Source organism: Xiphophorus couchianus, chromosome 13 (assembly GCF_001444195.1).
Source record: "Xiphophorus couchianus chromosome 13, X_couchianus-1.0, whole genome shotgun sequence".
Classification (NCBI taxonomy): Eukaryota; Metazoa; Chordata; class Actinopteri; order Cyprinodontiformes; family Poeciliidae; genus Xiphophorus; species Xiphophorus couchianus.
In genome coordinates, this window is record NC_040240.1 from 15,286,002 (window position 1) to 15,305,248 (window position 19,247).

At 35.7% G+C, this 19,247-nt stretch overlaps 3 protein-coding genes across 7 annotated transcripts; all 3 read right to left on the reverse strand.

Annotated features, from left to right (window-relative positions):
• Positions 1 to 54: 54 nt before the first annotated feature.
• Positions 55 to 2,812, reverse strand: LOC114156492 (cytosolic non-specific dipeptidase-like). Its single transcript, XM_028036961.1, has 3 exons — positions 1,686 to 2,812; positions 1,274 to 1,421; positions 55 to 1,153 (listed from the first exon to the last, which is right to left on the reverse strand). The coding sequence occupies exons 1-3, from the start codon at positions 1,777 to 1,779 to the stop codon at positions 1,087 to 1,089; spliced, it is 309 nt and encodes a 102-aa protein (XP_027892762.1). The 5' UTR covers positions 1,780 to 2,812; the 3' UTR covers positions 55 to 1,086.
• A 113-nt stretch (positions 2,813 to 2,925) lies between these two features.
• On the reverse strand, positions 2,926 to 15,168 carry dus3l (dihydrouridine synthase 3-like (S. cerevisiae)). 5 transcript variants are annotated; one of them, XM_028036956.1, is made up of 16 exons: positions 15,094 to 15,168; positions 10,373 to 10,482; positions 9,314 to 9,584; positions 8,864 to 9,215; positions 7,121 to 7,191; positions 6,942 to 7,037; positions 6,735 to 6,776; positions 5,830 to 5,982; positions 5,633 to 5,749; positions 4,888 to 4,953; positions 4,670 to 4,780; positions 4,223 to 4,319; positions 4,004 to 4,079; positions 3,568 to 3,756; positions 3,236 to 3,364; positions 2,926 to 3,158 (listed from the first exon to the last, which is right to left on the reverse strand). In XM_028036956.1, exons 1-16 carry the CDS (start codon positions 15,094 to 15,096, stop codon positions 3,086 to 3,088), a joined length of 1,956 nt encoding a protein of 651 aa, XP_027892757.1. In that variant the 5' UTR covers positions 15,097 to 15,168; the 3' UTR covers positions 2,926 to 3,085. The 5 variants fall into 5 exon arrangements, with proteins under 5 accessions (XP_027892757.1, XP_027892759.1, XP_027892758.1 ...); XM_028036958.1 differs by lacking the exon at positions 15,094 to 15,168 and adding an exon at positions 11,232 to 11,371; XM_028036957.1 differs by lacking the exon at positions 15,094 to 15,168 and adding an exon at positions 11,079 to 11,371.
• Positions 12,531 to 15,178, reverse strand: mterf1 (mitochondrial transcription termination factor 1). Its single transcript, XM_028036960.1, has 2 exons — positions 15,094 to 15,178; positions 12,531 to 13,802 (listed from the first exon to the last, which is right to left on the reverse strand). Exon 2 carries the CDS (start codon positions 13,795 to 13,797, stop codon positions 12,646 to 12,648), a length of 1,152 nt encoding a protein of 383 aa, XP_027892761.1. The 5' UTR covers positions 13,798 to 13,802; positions 15,094 to 15,178; the 3' UTR covers positions 12,531 to 12,645.
• Positions 15,179 to 19,247: the final 4,069 nt, after the last annotated feature.

Consider the following 19,247-nt stretch of genomic DNA (forward strand, 5'->3'; position numbering starts at 1 on the left):
ATATTTGCAGTATCAACAATATGCAATCTGTTGCCTAAATAAAATAGAATACAATAGAATAGAACAGAAATAACCTTTATTGTCCCTTAGGGGTGATATTCAGACATGCCATGCAAATTGACAAGTAAGTCAGAGTATGCAGATTCACACAAAATAAAAGTATAAAAACAGAAAGTAAGTAACACAAAATATTATATTTCTAAACAAAAAGAAAGTTGACAAAGAAATGACGAAGGCTTTTCCATTGGTTATGAAGAGTCAGATTTTTTTTATGTGAATAAAATCAAATATTCTTTGTCATTTTTAAACCAGAAATAAACGTACAATAACTCTTATACACACCTCAAGCCGATTGAAGTTTTGTATATTTTTAATTTAGTAGTCAAACAAAAGACACATAGCTTAATATACAAAACAAAAGAGGCTTATTACGCAAATTTGTGTACAAATTACAAAAAAAAGCCACTCGCAATATGGCGGCGCCGTTTACGTGCGTTCTGTATTCTTATCGCGTGGGGGTTCTTGATCCTGTGGTTTCCGTTGGGTCCAGTTCAGCTGATGTCAGGCATTTATGCTGATGTGAGACTCTTTTCACGTGATAGACGCTTCCCGTTTGCTACTGACATAAAAAGATAAAAATTTAAAATAAACGCAAAATGTACAACAGCATGCAAATGGCAGGTGTATGCCTGTTCAATTAAAAAGAAGTTATTACAGATTATGACTGGTGTAGAGCAATTATTCAGTAAAGTCATTAAAATGTATGCTTGTTTAGATGTTAGTAAATTAAAGCAATATCTTCTCATTTATCATATGTTTATGTATCATATTTCTGCAGCAATTTGCAAAAGAAAATCATCATAAAGTAGAATATCCTTATTGTCAACAGCAAATTTGTAGCATTAACTAAACATGAAAACACCATAAGAAGGAAATATCACCAGTGTCCAAAACTGATTAATGTGAAAGCCAGTTTACTGTCAGACGTCTACAAAAACGCTTTTGATTGAAAAGTAAAAACCGCACCAAAAGGGTTTAGGTTCTGAGAGTCAGTGTAGATGTTATTTAAGAAAAGACTTTATGAGTTCAACCCAGTTGTGAAACTTCATGGAAGTAGGCAGCCAGCATCTTGATTCCTTGAATGTAGTTTGATCTGGAGAAATTTGATAAAGAACAAGATTTTATTTGAAAGAAGAAAAAACCGTAGCTGTTAATTTTATTTGATCTTTTCCATGTTTCCTTATGTATTTAGATAAATGATAAAATCTCGAACCTATTGATTTTTTCATTTTGTGAGTGAGCTCCATCATCGGAGGATCCGATAGGAAGCAGCATGACGTTCCGGCCTGTCGCCTCCTGGAAGGTCAGAGTGATGGGAATGCTGCCGCCCTCATGGGTCAGGTCCGGCTCAACGCCAAAAACTTAATTTAAACCAATAAGGAAAAAAAAAAACACAGGATCAAATAAATGAGGGAAGACATTCAATCAGTTTTTGACATCTAAAATGACTTAAATGTATCTACATTCTGAGATGTAGACGCATATATTTTTTATTTCTGTGTATATTTTAATACACAAACATACTGCATGCTATTTTTTAATGTTTTCTTTTGTCCTTGATGCAAAAAACCTTATTAACACTATTTGGTATAAATATGCGTTTTTTAATCACAGTTTTTATTTACCTGTCTTCATTGCTCTGCGACCAGCCATGTAGTGTGGATGGTTAAAGTCAGACACCCAGGCTTTGGCCCCTTCACCAAAACTGTACACCTTCATTTTATTAGGACTTCCCAATTCAGCGAATTTCTTCTGCACATGGTCGATCACCTTAACAATAATAGAAGAGTGAACGAGTTTAAAAGAACATGTTTGCTATTTATTGACATTGGAAATAGATAAATGAAAACTGATAACAGACTGAAGCTTTAGGTTTATGTTATCCATGTAAAAGGTCGGCCGAATTGCAGTCTGTGGAACGATGATGAGCAACCAGTGACTAAAAATGAACAAACTCGACCCACCAGCATATGCAGTTGATGCAGACTAAGCTACTTCTGCCTTAGTCTGACATAGCCTTAATCGTAATTTGACCCAATTCCAATTTTTTAACGTAATGCTACCTGTATCTGATCTTTTTACTACAGTCTGAACAACACAGGTCGGACTTTTTTTTTCAAATGCGACACACGCAGTTTGGATATCCGATACGTATCCAATCTTTTCAAATGTGACCTGAATCCCAACGGCCACATCCTGAACGCCATCGATACTCGACAAATGTCACTATTCTGCGTCCTGACAAGAAGTCAGTGACAAATTTCTGTATCATATGTGGACAAAGGAGCATTATCAAAGATCCTTCCTTCCAACAACTGTATAACCAAAACTGCTCTCTGCAAACTCCTCAACTTATGAGCTCTTTATTTTTAATCTGTTGCTGTTTCAAGACATCTACTCAGTTACACATTTTTTGTGATAGTATGCCATTTTTAAAACTACAATATTCTTATGTTGTACACATTTCTCCATTTCAAAAAAATATTTTACATTATTTTGAATATGCATGTTCTCATTTGCCTTTAGCTTCATATTCCCAAAGTAAATAAAACAATATTTATTTGGGTAAGATTCACAAGACGGACTCATATGTTAGTCCACAGCTGGGATTTGTAGCAGTTTACTTAATTACTGCTACAATCAGAAGATAGATTTTACTAAAAAGACTTCCTGCCCACATCAATCGCTTAAACAAGGTCCGGGTCACTGGAGGAGGATGTAAAATGTCTGACCGGCTAAATTCAAACAGCAAAGTAGCTTACATGCGTTGAAAAAAGTACAAGCAAATCGTCAGGGATTATTGTGTCTTTGTCTTGATGTAAAATATTTCATTCTAAATGCCATTGAAAAGAAAACAACCACACCTTAAGAGTAACTCCTTTATTCTGCTTCACAAAGCAACTTAAACAGGATTTGAAGTAGTCTTTGGAATTTATAAAACATTTTTTCCATAATCTGTTTTTTTTTTAAAACAAAAACAAACAACAAAAAAACAGACTCTTCTAGTCACATCACTCAAAGAAAATCATTTATAGGAATTTGCTTTGTGTTTAGGTAAAAAGTTGAAGTTCTTCGGGACAGGTCCGAGGAGCATTTCACTGAAACGACGGTACAGAAGATTTTTATTACAATTTAACAATAAGAACTTCACTTAATTAAATGTTCTGGCTCTTACCTGATCCTGATCCAGTCGTCAACATTTTGACTGGCCATCAGGGACTCCAAGAAGTTCCTGCCCATGTAATATGGCGGCCGCTCATTGATCTTTTGAGGAACTCGTTCCAACAAGCCAACCGGAATATATCTATTAAAAAAAAAAACAGCAGTTCATACTTAAGGATTAATATGTTTAAAAACACTCCAACCAATGTGAACCTACCATCACATGCTGGAAATTTTATCATGATTGTTTCACTAGGATATTAGCAGGCATGAATATCACTAGTTCAACGAAGGTGAAAAAATTTATATTTTTAAAAGTATGATGATGATGATGATGTTACAGACCTGCACATGAAGGACAGCCACTCCAGCAGGAAGTTTCGGGTCTTTTCAACGCCCCGAGTGTCGGAGCCCCAGTGCTCCAGCCCGAAGTTGGTGAAGTCCCTGAGGATGTCCAGCCGCTCGCTGGACGAGACGTCCCAGTGTCGGCTCTCCTTTATCTCCGTGAAGATCCAAGGCTTGATTAGGGCACCCCTGAGAAAAGAAATACAACATTAAACAAAATAATACAACAATTTATGAAGAATATTTAAATCTAAATAATTTTTTTGTTTTAGTTTAAACTACCCTCCTTTTAAATCCAATGGAAGCAGTAAAATAGATTTAAGTAATTCCCGAAAAGTAAAAACAGTAAAACTGAAAGAGGGTTATGAGTCTCATCATGACTGTAAATCCTGTGGCTCACATTACGTTCTCCTTAAAGTATGGAAACAATTCAAACCTTGCAATCATGACGCCAGAAACACCGGTCTCCTTCGCTTTCACTGCGTCTTCATAAGACAGAATGTCTCCATTACCTGGACCAACAAAAACAAGTTACATCAGTAAAACTACATCCTTAGACCTATAAAGGGTTTTACAGCCTTTATGTCAACACTCAGATTCCTCCACCATAGAAATTAAAAGTGAAATAAGCTCTTTTGTAGACAAACTGACGCACCAAAGAGTGGAACAGGGTTGGCCAGTTTGGCACATGTGCTGATGTAGTCCCAATCAGCTAACTTTGTGTAGCGCTGCTCCCTGGATCGGCCATGCAGCTGCAAAACAACAACATCATTATGAGTGATATGTGCAGTACGTCTATAAAAGTAACAAACATAGAGGTGGAGAAGGAAAGCATGATGCATGAGAAGACTTTACGGATTAGGTGAAACCCCTTGGGAATTCATAAAAATAACATTTTCAATTAGCAGCTTTGTCGTTTGTCTACCGCTTAAAACTTAAAACTTTCTTGAATAACAAATAAACTGCAAATTTCTAATCAATGGCTAGTTTTTGAAATCCTTTTTCATATGAGAATTTAATAAAATTTCCCTTCTTTTGAGATTTCTTCTCAAAACACGCCATGGTCAAGTTCATTTCTACAATCATTTAAGACGAGACTCACTGTAACCATGGAGACGCCCCAGTTCTTCATTTCTCCGATGAGTTTGTGTGCGATGCTGGACTTCTCCTGAACACCAGTGCGGATCTTGACGGTTAAAGGGACATCTAAGACCTTCAGGAAGAAACAAGAACCACATTAAATTGTTCAATTTCTTAATGCTGTTAACTTTAAATCACTATTTCATGCAAATACATAATAAAAGAAAACTCTGTACTTACATAATTCATTCCTTTGATAATCTGTTCAAATTTTCTGGTTCTGGTCATCAAGCCACATCCTCCACCCTGAAGCACAAACAAAAACAACTGTGAATGAGTTTAATAGTTTCTGCTAGGGCTGGACAATAAATCAAAACAATGAATATCACTATAGACACATGATCAATATCAATAGATAAAACGTCTGATACAATATCCAATATTCAACATACAAAATGTTCATTGAACTCTGAACCAGAATCACACAGCATTTTGGGAGATGTAGGCAGAGGAAAGACCTTAGCAGCTCTAAAGCAAAGTTTGTGGAATCAACTCACTCGCTCTTTGGTTACCTAGCAACTCAATCATTCCTTGGTTACCTAGCAACAATCTGTTGAGTAACTGACGGCAGAAACAGTTTAAGGTTTTGCCACTGTGCCTCATAATGCTTACAAATAAAAACCAACTTTGTGGAGTAACAACTGTGGATAAAACAGGAAATGTCAAGTCACCAGTTTGGTAGCATTTCAGATATTTAAAACAAAAAGCTAATCAATAATCATTAAAAGTTCTTTCAGTCATATTGTCCAGCCCAGGTCCCTGCCATAATATAGCAGCTCTTGGTGTTTAATTTCTGTTTGTTATGGGAAAATAAGGCTTGACAAAACCGGGCCGCAATTTTCAAAGTGAGAGAATAAAAAATGTTAACGCGAAAACGAAAAATCACAAATAATCTGACAAGAAAAGAGGTTAAATAAGAGTTCACCTTCTTGTAAACCAGATCAATGGGGCAGCCAGAGTTGATATCCACAAAATTAACGTCGGCGTAGTTGCTGATAAGCTCCGCACACCGTGTCATGGTGTCAGGGAAACAGCCTTCAACCTGGAATAACACCTCACACTTCAGCACCAGGACCAGTCACAGAAACCTGCGCTTGAACTCCAATGTGGAAAAAGCCTCACCTGAACACCAAACAGGTCTTCGCTCTCATGCCTCTTCAGGAGGGCCCACTCTGACTGATGCCCCTGCAGCAGATTCGTGCACATGGCCATCTCCCCGCAAGTGATGTCTGCGCCAAAGCGCTTGCACACACGACGGAAAGGCAAGTTCCCACACTGACAAGACATAAAACAAGACAAAGTTGGATATAAACAACATGGTGGTTCAGTCAGGGTTTACAGTTTCCTGTAGCACTATTTGTATACATTAAGCCATGTTAAATCCACTTAAAATATGCTTGTTCAGATGCTATGTGACAGACTAAATACTCTCTCTATATACATGGCTTTTAAACTATATCATAATAATCTTAAAAGTGTGGAGTGCATTTATATTCAGGTACCTAGGTTGATGCTTGGCAGAAACACTTTTCACTGCAGTAACTTTTTCCCTGTTTCCATGATTGGGCTGGTTAGAAAGGGTCCAAGAAAATCATTTTTTGAATTTCTTGCCACTGATTCTCAATGAGCTTTACGTCTGGACTTTGACTAGGCCATTCTAACACATTAATATACTTAAATTTTGCTCTAGCTTTTTGTTTATGGTTGTTATCCATGGAAGGTTACTTTCTTTTTAGCTACATACAAGCTAAAAAGGTGAAGCTAACTCTTAATATAGAAGAAACATTGTAAGAAACATAGAAGGAACAATCCCACATCATGACACTGCCACCACCATGTCTTAGTGTAGGAATTGTATTCATGCTAAAATACCAGAGTAAAGGAAGTGCTAAACTTTTCTCACTTATTTGCAAGAATAATTGCACTCCACTACTTTGTGTTAGTTACATAAAATCCCAAAAAACACATTAAAGTTTATAATTATAAAATATTAAAACATAAATTAAACAAGCACTCTTTTTACTTACAGTTGTTAGAGGAGCGAGATAGAGCTTGTCTTGGAAGTCCACCTTGAACATACAGAAATAACCTTTAATATAGAACTTTTAAAAATACTCCCAACTTTCTAAATATGTCTCTGCTGGTTTCTACTGGTTCTAACTAGTACTTCTGGAAAAACTGTTTGTTATTTAATTAAAAGAAGAACTTTGGAGTAAAGTTTGGCTGATATTTACCTTTTTCTTTTCACAGGGCCGCAGTTTGATAACGTCTGCATCAGTTAGTGGGCCTACAGTCTTCACTGGCGGCTGGATATCTGGACAGGTGGGCAGCTAGTTACAGAGCAAACATTTAAGTTTAAAAATAGAATAAATGAGACACTGCAGCATATGTAGTTAAGAGTATAAGGGTGTACCGGTTCTTCTGTAGAAACATGCTGAATTTCTTCTTTTGGCTCTGCAGATACCTCTGCTGTACAAACATCACCTGCATAAATAAAAAAAAGGTATTATCACATTAAAATTTGTTTATTTTTTTACATGTTTGGATAAATCCATATTGTCAAGTTGATGCAAACTTTGACGTTTTTCAAAAAAGTTTGTTTTGTTTACTTTCAGTAAAAGGAACATGGTGCTGAAATGAGTGTGATTTTATTAAAAATAAAACTAGCTTGAGATTCATCATTCTTTGCTAAAGATTGTGAGCTTAAGAGGGTTCGGACCCTTTAAGATGAAAACTAGTTCATGTTGGACAACAAAAGTCAAAATTATAGAAGTTCTTCTTAGCAAATAAATGAAATGAAAAGACAAATTTTTTTGAAGCACTAAAAGTCAAACACAAAGGAATCACAGAGAAAATTATCCCAGATTTTATTTTAAAATTACAGAGCAGTTTTCCTCACCTCTACATTTTTCCAGCTGCTCTCCATTTCTGTATTATTTGTAATTATTGCTGCCATCAGCTGTGCAGTTTCTAATTTTTTTTGTACTAAAGTTCTCTTATTTGCAATCTGTTCGATTTTCTTTGAAACAGAAAGTACTGCTGACTCTGCGCTTGTTTTTAGCTGCAAATCTTTCAAAGAAGCTACTGCTGCCATTAACTATGTGTACTCTCAATATTTTATCTTTACATACAAAAGAAAATTTAGTCATTCTCAGAGCTATTGTTGCCATTAACTTTGTACATCCTTAATGTTTTTTCCAATTGAAAGTATTTCTAGTTTACTGTTTTCGTGTTTAACAAGCAGTTTCTCATTCCCGGACTTCATGGTTGCTAAAGGTTGTCGTTCCTCACAACTGCCACTAGAAGTTTATTCAAACTGACTAAGCATTTTGATACAAACGTCTGTTTTGAAATCACTCTTCACCAATTATCTAATGGACTGAATTTGAATGGAGATAAATTAGGGATGGACAATAACTTACTAACAATATGTGTATCGATAGACACCTGATCAATATCAATAGATAATATGTCTGATAGAATATCAATATAGAAGTCGCTCAACCTCTCACAACTTAAGCAAGCTTGGTGGAATCAACTGACTCGCTCATTCCGTGGTTACCTAGCAACTCACCCACTCACTAATTTGGTTACCTAGCAACAACTTGTTGAGTAACTGGGACAGTAACAATTTCAGATTTTGGCACAGTGCCTTATAACTGCTAAAAAAAAACAACTAAAACTAAAACGTTGTGAAAAAACAGGAAAGATATTGCCACCATTTTGGAAGCATTCCACATATTTACAACTAAAAACTAAATAATTATTATATTGTGATACGTTTTTCAGATATCGTCCAGCCCTGAGATGAATTGTATGCGGTTGGATCTGATTGTTACTTATGATTTGGTTGTACTGGAACAAGTTAGGTTGTATTTAGCTGAATGTATTTAAATTATCAATTTGAAAAGTGTGTTTTGAGTCTAGAAGAAATATTTATCCTGAATAGAGCTACAGAAATAAGCTGAATTTAATACAAACTGTAGTGTTTATGTATATATTGTAAGAAATCCAACATGTGTGTAAAACTTTAATGAAGCTGTTTATGTTTATTACAAAGTTGAGCAAATTGATAAGACGGTTGATAATTCAGGTGAATGGCAGAAACCATGAAGACTTTTGTGACTCTTATAACAGACGCAGTTCTGTATCTTACCATTTTCCTGCTGTTCCTTTTTATCTTTGTTGTTTGAAAGCGTTTTCAGGTATTCCTCTGACTTTTTGAAGATGACAGAACGTTTCCTCAGGCGATATTGCAGATCTTTACTCAGGCTGTTCTTCACCAAAGTCCTTCCTTCGTAAGCTTCGACCAGCTCTGCCTTCTCCATGGTTTTAAAATCAGCTGTAGTGTGTGCCTTGGCGAAGCGGCAGGCGAGCCCATATTCACACTTTCCAAACGTGTCGTAGAGGTAACAACGTTCCCCGATGTCGGCAGGTTTATTGGCCAAGTACTCTGCAACATCATGGTAAAAGATGCATTTCTCCCCAAACTTACATTCACCGTTTTTCTAGGAATGGTTAGAAAAGTCAAGAGAATAATCAGTATTTACAGGAATCTGAAAGCATTGCATGCTGCATCTTACAAAAAGCAGGAGATACAATCTACCTGAATGACTGACAAACACAGTCGCTTTTCTTCATAAGTGGTGGGTTTTATGTGTGGCCTCGACTTATTCCGACCCCGAAATCTTTTCTTATCCTGTTTTTCTGTTTTCTTCACATCTTCAGGGTCCAGTTTGGGTTTTTTACTTTCAGGTTCGTCCACTAAGGGATCCTTTTTCTCTTGTAGTGTCTCATTTTCAGTGGCTTTTTCTCCTTTGGAGCCCTGCCATTCTGAATCCAGAAATCCATGAAATGCATCTTTGGTGGTGATAAATCTGAAAACAAAAAAGTAATTTAAATAAAAAAATAAAAAAACTTTTAAAACAGATCCAAAAGCAACATTTAAAAATATTTTTGTCAAGAATGCCAAAATACAAGCCAACAACTTTTAATAAATCAATCAGTTTATGAGTCTCTATGAGGTCATGGGTTGTTTTTCTTAACTCTGATAATAAAAATAAAACAGAATGTATGCAATTTCCCTTTAAGGAGGTTTCTTACATATTTCCCCAATAAAAATTTCATATCGTCTTAAGGCTGAAATTTCCAGAGTTCTCTATCCATTTTACCTCAAATTCAAAGTGACGAATGGATCCATTAAAATGGATGGATGAATGGAACATTATGAAAATATAATAGGTTTCATAATACCGTCTTTTTTCCCTATATTTATCTAGATTTCTAAGACATTTAAATCAAATTCCAGCCTGTAAAAATCTTTTACAGGCCTTATTGTGCTTTTTTTTTGAGTGGGAAAAAAGTCACCACCTAAACTAAAGCAACAAGAGCTTCTATTGTGTATTGAAAAATACCCAAATACTACTGACAGTGCAGATACTTATCGCATTCTGCATAAGTAGACAATGATAAAATAATAACTGGTTTGACAAAAGTAACAACTTTCACTGAGTTCTGCTCTGTTAGCTTCAACAGACAAAGGCAGTGAGTAGTGCTGAGTTGAAGCATTAGTACATCACAATGAACTATTATCATGTTGAAGCTGATTCCATAAGATACGTTGTGATGCTCAGTCTAGCGTCCAGTGTTGATGAACGTTACTTACTCTTGTTTGATAGCAGCTTCACCTTTCACAGCTACTTGTGTTGCCGTTTCCGTGGCATCTTCCGCTGATGCCTCCATCATTTGGTCAAAGACTCGCTCCCTGTTCTTACTCTGAAATATTTTGATAAAAGATAAACAGATGAAGCAGAATATAACTGAGTGTTTTATGAAAATCACGGTACCAAACATACGTGGCTTGTAGATGTGTAATAATTGGACATTTGTTTCATATGCCACTCTATTTTTAGAAAGATTTTAGATTAAAATACACAGATTGGGCACCATTTACATGACTTTCAAAGGCATTTGGTTGTGAGAAATTTCTTGAACCATGTATCATTGTAGTCAAGCACATAAACAACCAAGATGAGCTCAAGCTTCTGACTGTAGCACAAATAGAGTTCCAGTTTTTCTATTAAAAAATAAACGCTAATTTCTAATCAGTTACTATTACATCGATACACACAATCATTTAGAGATTTTAGAAGCCCTTTTTAATGCAACATTTTCACGTATTTATGTGTGTGTTCGTCGCATTTCTTAATTCCCAACTATACCAGTTATCCTGGAGATTTGATTCTGATCGTCTTCAGTCTGAACACGTTTAACTTGCACCTAGCTGCTCCTCGTTTTAGTAGCAAAGCTCCACGATATTATGATACACTTAAATGCAGTCAAAACTACAAAATCTATACTCTCTCGCTTACCGGTTTCTTTATCAAGTTGTCAAAATAATTACTGTAGCATGAACTGCTCCAGAAGAAGTGAACTCAAAGCTATGCTAGCTAGCTAACAAGTTAAACCGCGTTTTTCCCGCAAGCTAGGTGTTAATTTACTGTTAAATAAAAAGCTTAACCTGCCTCGTTAGGAGCTGCGATTGCAAAGAAAATCGGTACAAATAACGTTGACTATGTTAATTCACTTTCTAACATGCAAACCGTGCAGTTAAATTTCACCACCTTGTGGTAACCGATGTGCATCAGTTTAATTATTCCCGGAGAGAACGTCTAAGATAGGTTCCGCATGGAGGTCTCCGACAATGTGTCTATTTTGCAAATTATTTTTATAAGTAAATTTCGAACAGAAATTAAAATAAGTTAGCATACAAAGTGCATGTCTGTTTTTACTTTAATACAGAAATAATCATTCATAATAAACAGTAACATGCTAAAAAACATGATCACTTGTTAAGCATTACTTCATTTTGTTTGCGAGTCAACAGCAAAAGGCACCTGAAACTATTTAAATAAAGCTACAGAGATGATACATTTCTTTGGGTAAAGTCAAAAATGTCCACTTGTGAGGGATTCGTATGTGTGTACAGATCATTACAACAGTGGTGCGTTGGAATTAACTGAATCTTTGAGGGAGCGTTTACCTGTCAAACACGGCAACCTCCCTATTGCAATCAGAAATGACTGATATAGAGACAAAAAAATTACTAACACGTTAACTTGTGGATGTAATGTTACAGAATAATTATTAAAACCCTGTTGAATACAGAGCAATAATGCAATAAAATGCATCAAATGAAGAAATGTGTCACTGGATAACAGATAAAATGCTTAGAAACCTCCACAAATACAGAATCTGCCACATTTAGGAGCATCCCAGGTAGTTGTTTGTTTGTTTAGGATTTAGGTTTGGGGACTGAGATGGCTTTGGATAAAGGTGCATTCTGTGTATGGTGAAACATTCTGCGTTATTTTGGATGCTGGATGATTATTATAAAACCCAATTACAAAAAACCCCAATTAAAACATCTCGGTTTTATAAAACTGACAATGTTTATATTTGGAAAACAACTTTTTCTTTACAAGCCTGCCAAACAAACATGTGGGCTGCATCTAATGGTTGTCATGGAAACTTTGTAAGCTTAAGACGTCACTTTATGCTATGCTAAAAATTAGCCTTGAAGATGTTTCTAGATCTTTCACCATCATCTTCACTCAACCAGCATAGTGACTAATAAACACTGGGATCTGTCACGCATGTGATTTTAACCTTAGGAAATCAATAAATAAAAACTTTAAAAAATATTGTTCAACTTATAAAAAAACTTAAAAACAACTTAAAGGAATTGTTAAAATAATTATTTCTTAACATTTTTTATCCCAAAATTGAATTCAATGATATTAGAGACTGAATTTTTATATTTATTTGTGTAAAACTATCCTACTGTACACAAGACTTTTTACATGTCTTTACTAGGGGTGCAGGTACATGTAGCCGTACATGGACGGATACCTTTTATCACAGTAAAATCTGCTGCATTCACTCCTCAGAAATTCCAGAAAGTTTTTCTATCTTTGCTACAAATCGTTTCTTGCTGGAGTCCATGATGTTGATCCCATTTTTCTCAAAGTCATATCCAACTTTCTGCAGCTCCTTCAGCCGCTCCGTGATATTCTGGGTGCTGTAATCCAGGACTTTGGGCTTCTCCAAAATCTGCTTTATTGTTATTCCTCCTTTTAAAAGACAGTCCAGTTTGGAGTTCAGAGTGGCTGCGCCGATGTAGACAATCATAGGGTAGTTTAATATTAGCTTTTTCATGTCACTTCTTTTGCAGCCTAGTAAGGACATTTTCTCCTCAAGGCTGTGGATGTTTTTCTTCAGATACTCGTTGGAAAGGTCCATAATTTCTGCTCCATTTCCCTCCAGAAGTGCTAGCAGTTCGGCATCACTTAACATCAGAGAGTTTTTCAAATTATTAATGTTGGTCCTGACTCTTTTAGTACTTCTGATTAGAATATACACATTTTTAGATATTATACTTGTAGCAAATTGTTCAGGATTTTTTCCACCCAGCTCCAGACAGATGTCTTCAAGAAACTCCACCATCTGCTTGTTCAGCTCCAGGGTGTTGGAGAACGTCCTCGGCGCTGTGGTCAGCAGCCGATGAAGGTCTTTGGACTTTAATCCCAAGGAGGTCAAGAAAGCAATGTTCTTCTTCAAGTCCTTGTTGTCACTAGAACGGAAAAAAGACTCGGGTGAGCGGTTCAGGATGCTCACAATCTCAGCGTCTGTGTTGAAGATGTTTCTCCACAGCTGCCAGCGTTCCTCCAAGTGATCAAGTGACCGGGTGATGGCGCGGGGATAACGGGACACGATGCTGGCGATTACTTTGTGGTTGGCGCCTTTTTCTTGCAGGAACTGAGCGAGGCCTATCTCGTTGGTGAAGGACCTTCGAAGAACACCTGGTTGACGCTGGCGCACCATCTTTAAGTCCACTCCCAACACATTTAAGTTCTCAAGTAAAGATTTATTCTCTGTGTCTGTTGGCAGCGTTGGGTCATTATTGCCACTGCAATGCCTCCAGGTGATGCAGGTTGATGCTAGCTGTAGCGGTGAACGCCTAAAGCTCTTCTGCAGAACGAGTGAATGATGGATACGAATAAGGGTTCTTATACCAGAAACTGCAGCCATTTTTCCTGAAAGGGACCAGAGATCCATTTAAAAGAAACAAAACAATATGTTATAGCATTTCTTTGGTTATAAATGGTACAAAATAAACATTCATGTAAATAAGTAAGTTATAATAAAGTGACTTGTTTATTTTAATGTTCACTTATTCTTTCTGTACAGGTCCTTGAGCAATTTTAATTTCCCTAAGATTCAAATCTACTTTTGTGCATTAACAGTAACTAATGGAAAATTACATTTACTTTCCAAATATTGTGAAAAAGTACATCTAGAACTTTTTCACATTTTGCCACATCACAAACTCAAACTTAAAACTATTCATTGGGATTCTATGTAATAGACCAACACAGCAGTACATTGCTTTGAAGTGAAAGAAAAACTATACATGAATTTTCTAAAACTTTTCCAAAGAGTAGTATTTTTATCAACCTCCTGGTACGACATACACCAAAATACATCCAGGTGAAACACCTGAGTGAAGTTGGCCCCCCCACCTTCTTCAAATCAGACGAAATGGGTGTCAATCAACTCGGCTACATTTGTGCTGGTTTGTGCAGCAAAGATTTTCATTTGTGCAGCTATCATTTTAAAGATATTAAGAGGGCTGGTTGACCTTTGATGACCTCTAAAAACATTTCTTTATATCTTTAAAATGATAGCGGCACAAACGAAAATTTTTGCTGCACAAACGTAGCCGAGTTGATTGACACCAATTTTGTCTAATTTGAAGAAGGTGGGGGGGCCAACTTCACTCAGGTAGCTGACACTGCTGCAAAAGGTGAAGGGCTGGGATATAAATATTTATTGAAAAACTGTAAATATGTATGTCTGACTTTTAGTAAGAAAACGGGGGATACACATAAGCATTATTTTTACTTCTACTCTATCAACAACTCATGCTGAATTATGACATCACAATAATAATTTATCATTATTATTTTTATTTATTTATTTATTTTTAAGCTGTTAGACAAATTAAATTGAGAGAGTCTGGAAAATTTACTTCCTAGAAGTGACATGTACACGGCATCTACCCAATCAAAAAAATGGGATTTACTAAAACCAGAAAAGCTAATCTAATGTGAAATTCTGGTTAAGCAACGTTTTTTCACGTCTTATTCAAAAATCTGAATTTAAAACCACATTTGGTAAAAGTTAAATTCAAAACAACGCCGTCGGTTTGCTACTAGCATGATTTTCATAGGGTAATTTAAACCTTACTGATATCGTCGGAAATGCTATATTTAGCAAAAACACTTGACAGTCTTTCTTTAGTGTTAAAATTTAAAACAAACATACCATATTCCGTTTTTCGACTTTACTTTTCACACTATACCTCTTGAACGTACCAGTGGAAGCGAGAACTTGGAGGAACTCACGCGAGACTTTCTTCTTCTTCTTCTTCTTTTTGTTTTTAATGGCGGTTGGCAAGCAACTTAATGGTGTGCATTACCGCCACCTACTGGCACGCGAGACTTTGAATGTGAGAAGTGAATTTATCAAAGCTGACGCCCTCTAGCGTTTCGGAGTTTAAACTTGTTTCCCAGTTTGTTTTCGCCAGCAGGAAGCAGCAAAGAACTTCATTTTGTGAGACTTGTCGCTTCAAGTTAACGTGAACATGAGCGTTTATAAAGAAAAAAAAGGGTCTCTAGGACACTTACGATGATTCTGTATTTTAAGAACATTCGGACATGACGACGTTAACCATTGAAGTGAATTATTTTTAGATTTAAAAAATCTTCAAAAAGCACTATAGCATTTTCACTCATTTCATTTATATAATACCTACAAAAACCAGTGGGGAAAGAGGACTGATTGCACTGAAAAAGATCAAATTTGTACTCAGAATTCGGGCCTTTTGAAAATATTTTACAGAAAACTACTGAATTAAGAGGTTAGTTTTTCCACACACAGCTTATGTATATTAAATAATGACAGCTTTGAATGCTCTACTTGTTTTCTACAGTTAAAAAAAATAATTTTAGAGCATCTTGTAAATCTCTAGAATTTAAAATGTAGGCTTTTTTTGATTTGAACAAAATCAGTCCATCCCACTTTATACGTGCTATTTATTTTATATATGTGCAATTTCCTTGAAACCTCACTTTTTCTTTTAATTTTCAATTAAATTTCAGTTGTATTTTGATTTCACACAAGCAACATCAAAGCCCCAGTTTTAGGCATTACTAGCCACATTGTGCTGCAGCTCGCAGCTGAAAAACCTATTGACTCAACTGCCTCTCTTACTGATGAGTCCCACCACTTATGAATATTTTACAGCACAGTGAAAGATAGCTACATTATGCGTTCACTTTGCTGCTCTGCTACTAAAGTGACCCATGTTTCAGTCACAACCTCTTCTGCACTGCCAGCCCAGAAAGCAGCATTTTGTTCCTGGCATAAACAGTTCAGACAGTGTCCATTATTATCCTGCTTCTTTCATGTTTTATATAAACTCGAAGCTCAATTATGATCTGCTGTCACATGTTCTAATACAAATTGAGCGCATTAGCTAAACTTAAGGCAGCTAAAACTAATGCTAGTTAGTTATTTTCTTTTGTGAAATTTGAAACAGTTTATGTAAACACCAAAAACAGCATTTTATTAACTCGTGAGACAAAAAAAAAAAACCATGCAATTATTTAATAAAGGTGTTTTTCCTCAGTTTTACTGAAATGAGAAACTGCTGTTGATGTCTTTATCTTGGTTGTTAGCTTGAAATCGATACCATCAGTCAATCAATCAACTGTATTTTTTAAAATAAATTATTATCTCCTTGGAAAACTAAAAGAGGCGTCAGTATGTGTTTACCTATTTTAATCTGATTAATACTGTATGCAGAAAAACTCTGACGTTAGACTGAAAACTCAGGGTAATATTCTAAATTTCAAACACATCTTGTGGTTTACCCACCAAATGATTTTAATAAAATATGTCAAATTTGTTTACATTTTAAGCAAATGTTTTTGACTAATATTATGTAAAAAAAATTATTTAACTCTCTCAGAGTTTTAATATTTCTCTTACTTCCTCTGAAGCTCGTCTGACTTTTTTTTCTTTAAAGATGTAAATTAGGTCATGCATGAATTTGTGAGCAACATGGTTGCAATATTACATCGACTGCTGTCTTGATCCGTTTGTTGTGGTCCTTTCTGCAAAGTTGCTTGGGTAACTGCAGACACAGAACACAACCGGAGTGACTGAATAATTTAAGAAGTGTCGAAACTTTCAGATGCTGGTGGTTACTCGCGGACGCTGTTGCTCCAGCAGCAGGTGTCCCCAGGTGGGAGTGTGCGGATAAAAAAAATGTCCAAAAGACGATGGGTGGAATTCAAGATCTGCCAGACTATAAGCTGTTCAGCGCCGGTCAGCCGAAGACGCAGAGAGTCCTCTCCAGCTGTCACTTCAGCCACTGCAGGTGCGTCTCAAAACAGAATGAAACTTTATATTTTTAGGAAAGTAACGACTGTGTAATCTCATACTTCCTTTTTTTTTTTTATTCGCAATTTACCAGCTAGATATCAGTGTTTCTGTAAAAATTGGGGGTTGCAACAATATAAAGCAATTAAATGACAATATAACAAAATATCACAGTTTTCTATACACTTGAGCAAGAAATAAGAGACAAATGAGGTAGTGTGAGTGTTTATTTAGTTTTTAAAATGATCAATTAATCTTTATTTTTAGTTTTTTAATGCATATGTAGGTCAGCTATGTCTCACATTAGTAAAAATATTCACCTTGTTTCACAAATGCTTGCAAAAGTACCCATTATATTTTCCAAACAACTGCAACCCACATCTCCCAAAACCATCCTCGAAATAATAAAACCTGCTTTTAATTATAGAACATAATCTAATTATTCTAACATTTATCTAATTTGGAGTCTGTTAGAGAAAACACTGACAGTCTCTTCCTGTATCACTCCCATCTGTTGTAGAAACCGAAGCCAGTCTCTCAGGTTACTTGCAGGCTTTTAGCCACGAAACCTTCAATGATTCCTTCTTTGGGGAGGATGTTGCTCTTTTTTCATCAGAAATGAGCTCAGAGTTAGTCTATTTATATATCTTCGTACAAAATGCCAAGTAATTACGAGTTATTTACCAGCTAATGTTAAAATGAGATAATGTTGCCTAAAAAGAAAGCTCAACTGGGACAGATCTGGCAGCCTCTCCTCCCATCGCCATAGAAACTAGACAGAGGAATTCATGCTGCAGATGCTGGAGTCAAAGACGGAGAATCACAGTCAGATATGTCGTTGTCATTAATCGACTTTACAGCTAATTGTATGTTTCTTGACAAAATGGGTGTGTGTTGATGTAATTTCGATATTTAATAGGGGAGATTGGGTTTTGCTACTCATTAAAATACCAACTGTTTTATCACCAATCTACATTTATTAAAATAAGATATTCACACAAAAAAACTACTGGTGAATTGTATATCTATTTAAGATATATTGCAGAGAAAATAGACTATCCCCCTTCTGTGTTCCATTAGTTACTGTTTTTTAAATACTGTTTTATTTACTTCAAACTTGCCTTGAAAACATGAAAGGAGTTTATTATATTTGTGGAAAATAGGGAGTAATTTTATGCTTTTCTGGCATCAAGACAACATATGTAAAAAAAAATAAATAAATAAAAATGGCGTCTTATAAATTTGGTGAAATCTGCTCTGAATTATTCTATACTTTTCCAGATTAAAGAGAGTTTGGTGTTGTAAAACAATTCAGTAAAATTAAACTATGAAAAAACAAACAAACAAACAAACAAAAATAGAACTAGAGAACAATTGCTAGTCCGTTGGCAAAGGTGTCTTAAAAGCTTTAAAAAAATTCATATCTTATCATGCTAACATAATATCATACCCAATCCTTTGAGAAGCCCAATTTAAGTGAATTTATTATTGGGTTTGCAGAGTGCTCAGCATTAGTTTAATTATGTTTAAGCTTCAAACTTCACTCTGGTCACCAACAACTGGAGTAATTTTAGCCAAACTTACTTTTCAGAATTGTTTTAATTTTGCCATATTGCAAAGTTTTTAAGCATCAATGTCACCCCAAAGTACTGGAGCTGTGTTTAGGTCCAGTACTTGGACTTTGACTTGGCCACTCTAAAATCTTTGTTTTGTTTTTCGCGCTGTGCAGTTGAAGGTGAGCTCTGGATCATTGTCTTTGTGCACAATCCACGTGAGCTTGAGCTTTACATTCTTGTTTCTCGTGGTTGCAGCTCTATTAATATGATCAAAACTTGGTTTGTCAATCTCAAAGATGGTTTAATTTTACTGAAACATTTCACAACACCAAACTCTTTTTAATCTGGAAAGGTATAGAATAATTCAGTGCAGATTTTGTCAAATTCATATGATGCCATTTTTAATGTTGTTTTTTTAGGTCTATGTTGTCTTGATGCCAGAAAAGAATAAAATTACTTCTTTTATTGTTTTCACAA

What these genes read in the sequence shown, in the direction of transcription:
- LOC114156492 (XM_028036961.1), bottom strand. Translation starts at nt 1,779, where the DNA reads ATGAAGGTGTACAGTTTTGGTGAAGGGGCCAAAGCCTGGGTGTCTGAC. An exon ending in TCGCAGAGCAATGAAGACAG is followed by an intron (nt 1,422 to 1,685) that starts GTAAATAAAAAC and finishes GTTTAAATTAAG; the next exon opens with TTTTTGGCGTTGAGCCGGAC. An exon ending in CAAAATGAAAAAATCAATAG is followed by an intron (nt 1,154 to 1,273) that starts GTTCGAGATTTT and finishes AAATTTCTCCAG; the next exon opens with ATCAAACTACATTCAAGGAA.
- dus3l (XM_028036955.1), bottom strand. Translation starts at nt 11,351, where the DNA reads ATGCACATCGGTTACCACAAG. An exon ending in GAAGCTGCTATCAAACAAGA is followed by an intron (nt 9,585 to 10,372) that starts GTAAGTAACGTT and finishes TTTTGTTTTCAG; the next exon opens with ATTTATCACCACCAAAGATG. An exon ending in TGTGTTTGTCAGTCATTCAG is followed by an intron (nt 9,216 to 9,313) that starts GTAGATTGTATC and finishes AACCATTCCTAG; the next exon opens with AAAAACGGTGAATGTAAGTT.
- mterf1 (XM_028036960.1), bottom strand. Translation starts at nt 13,797, where the DNA reads ATGGCTGCAGTTTCTGGTATAAGAACCCTTATTCGTATCCATCATTCA.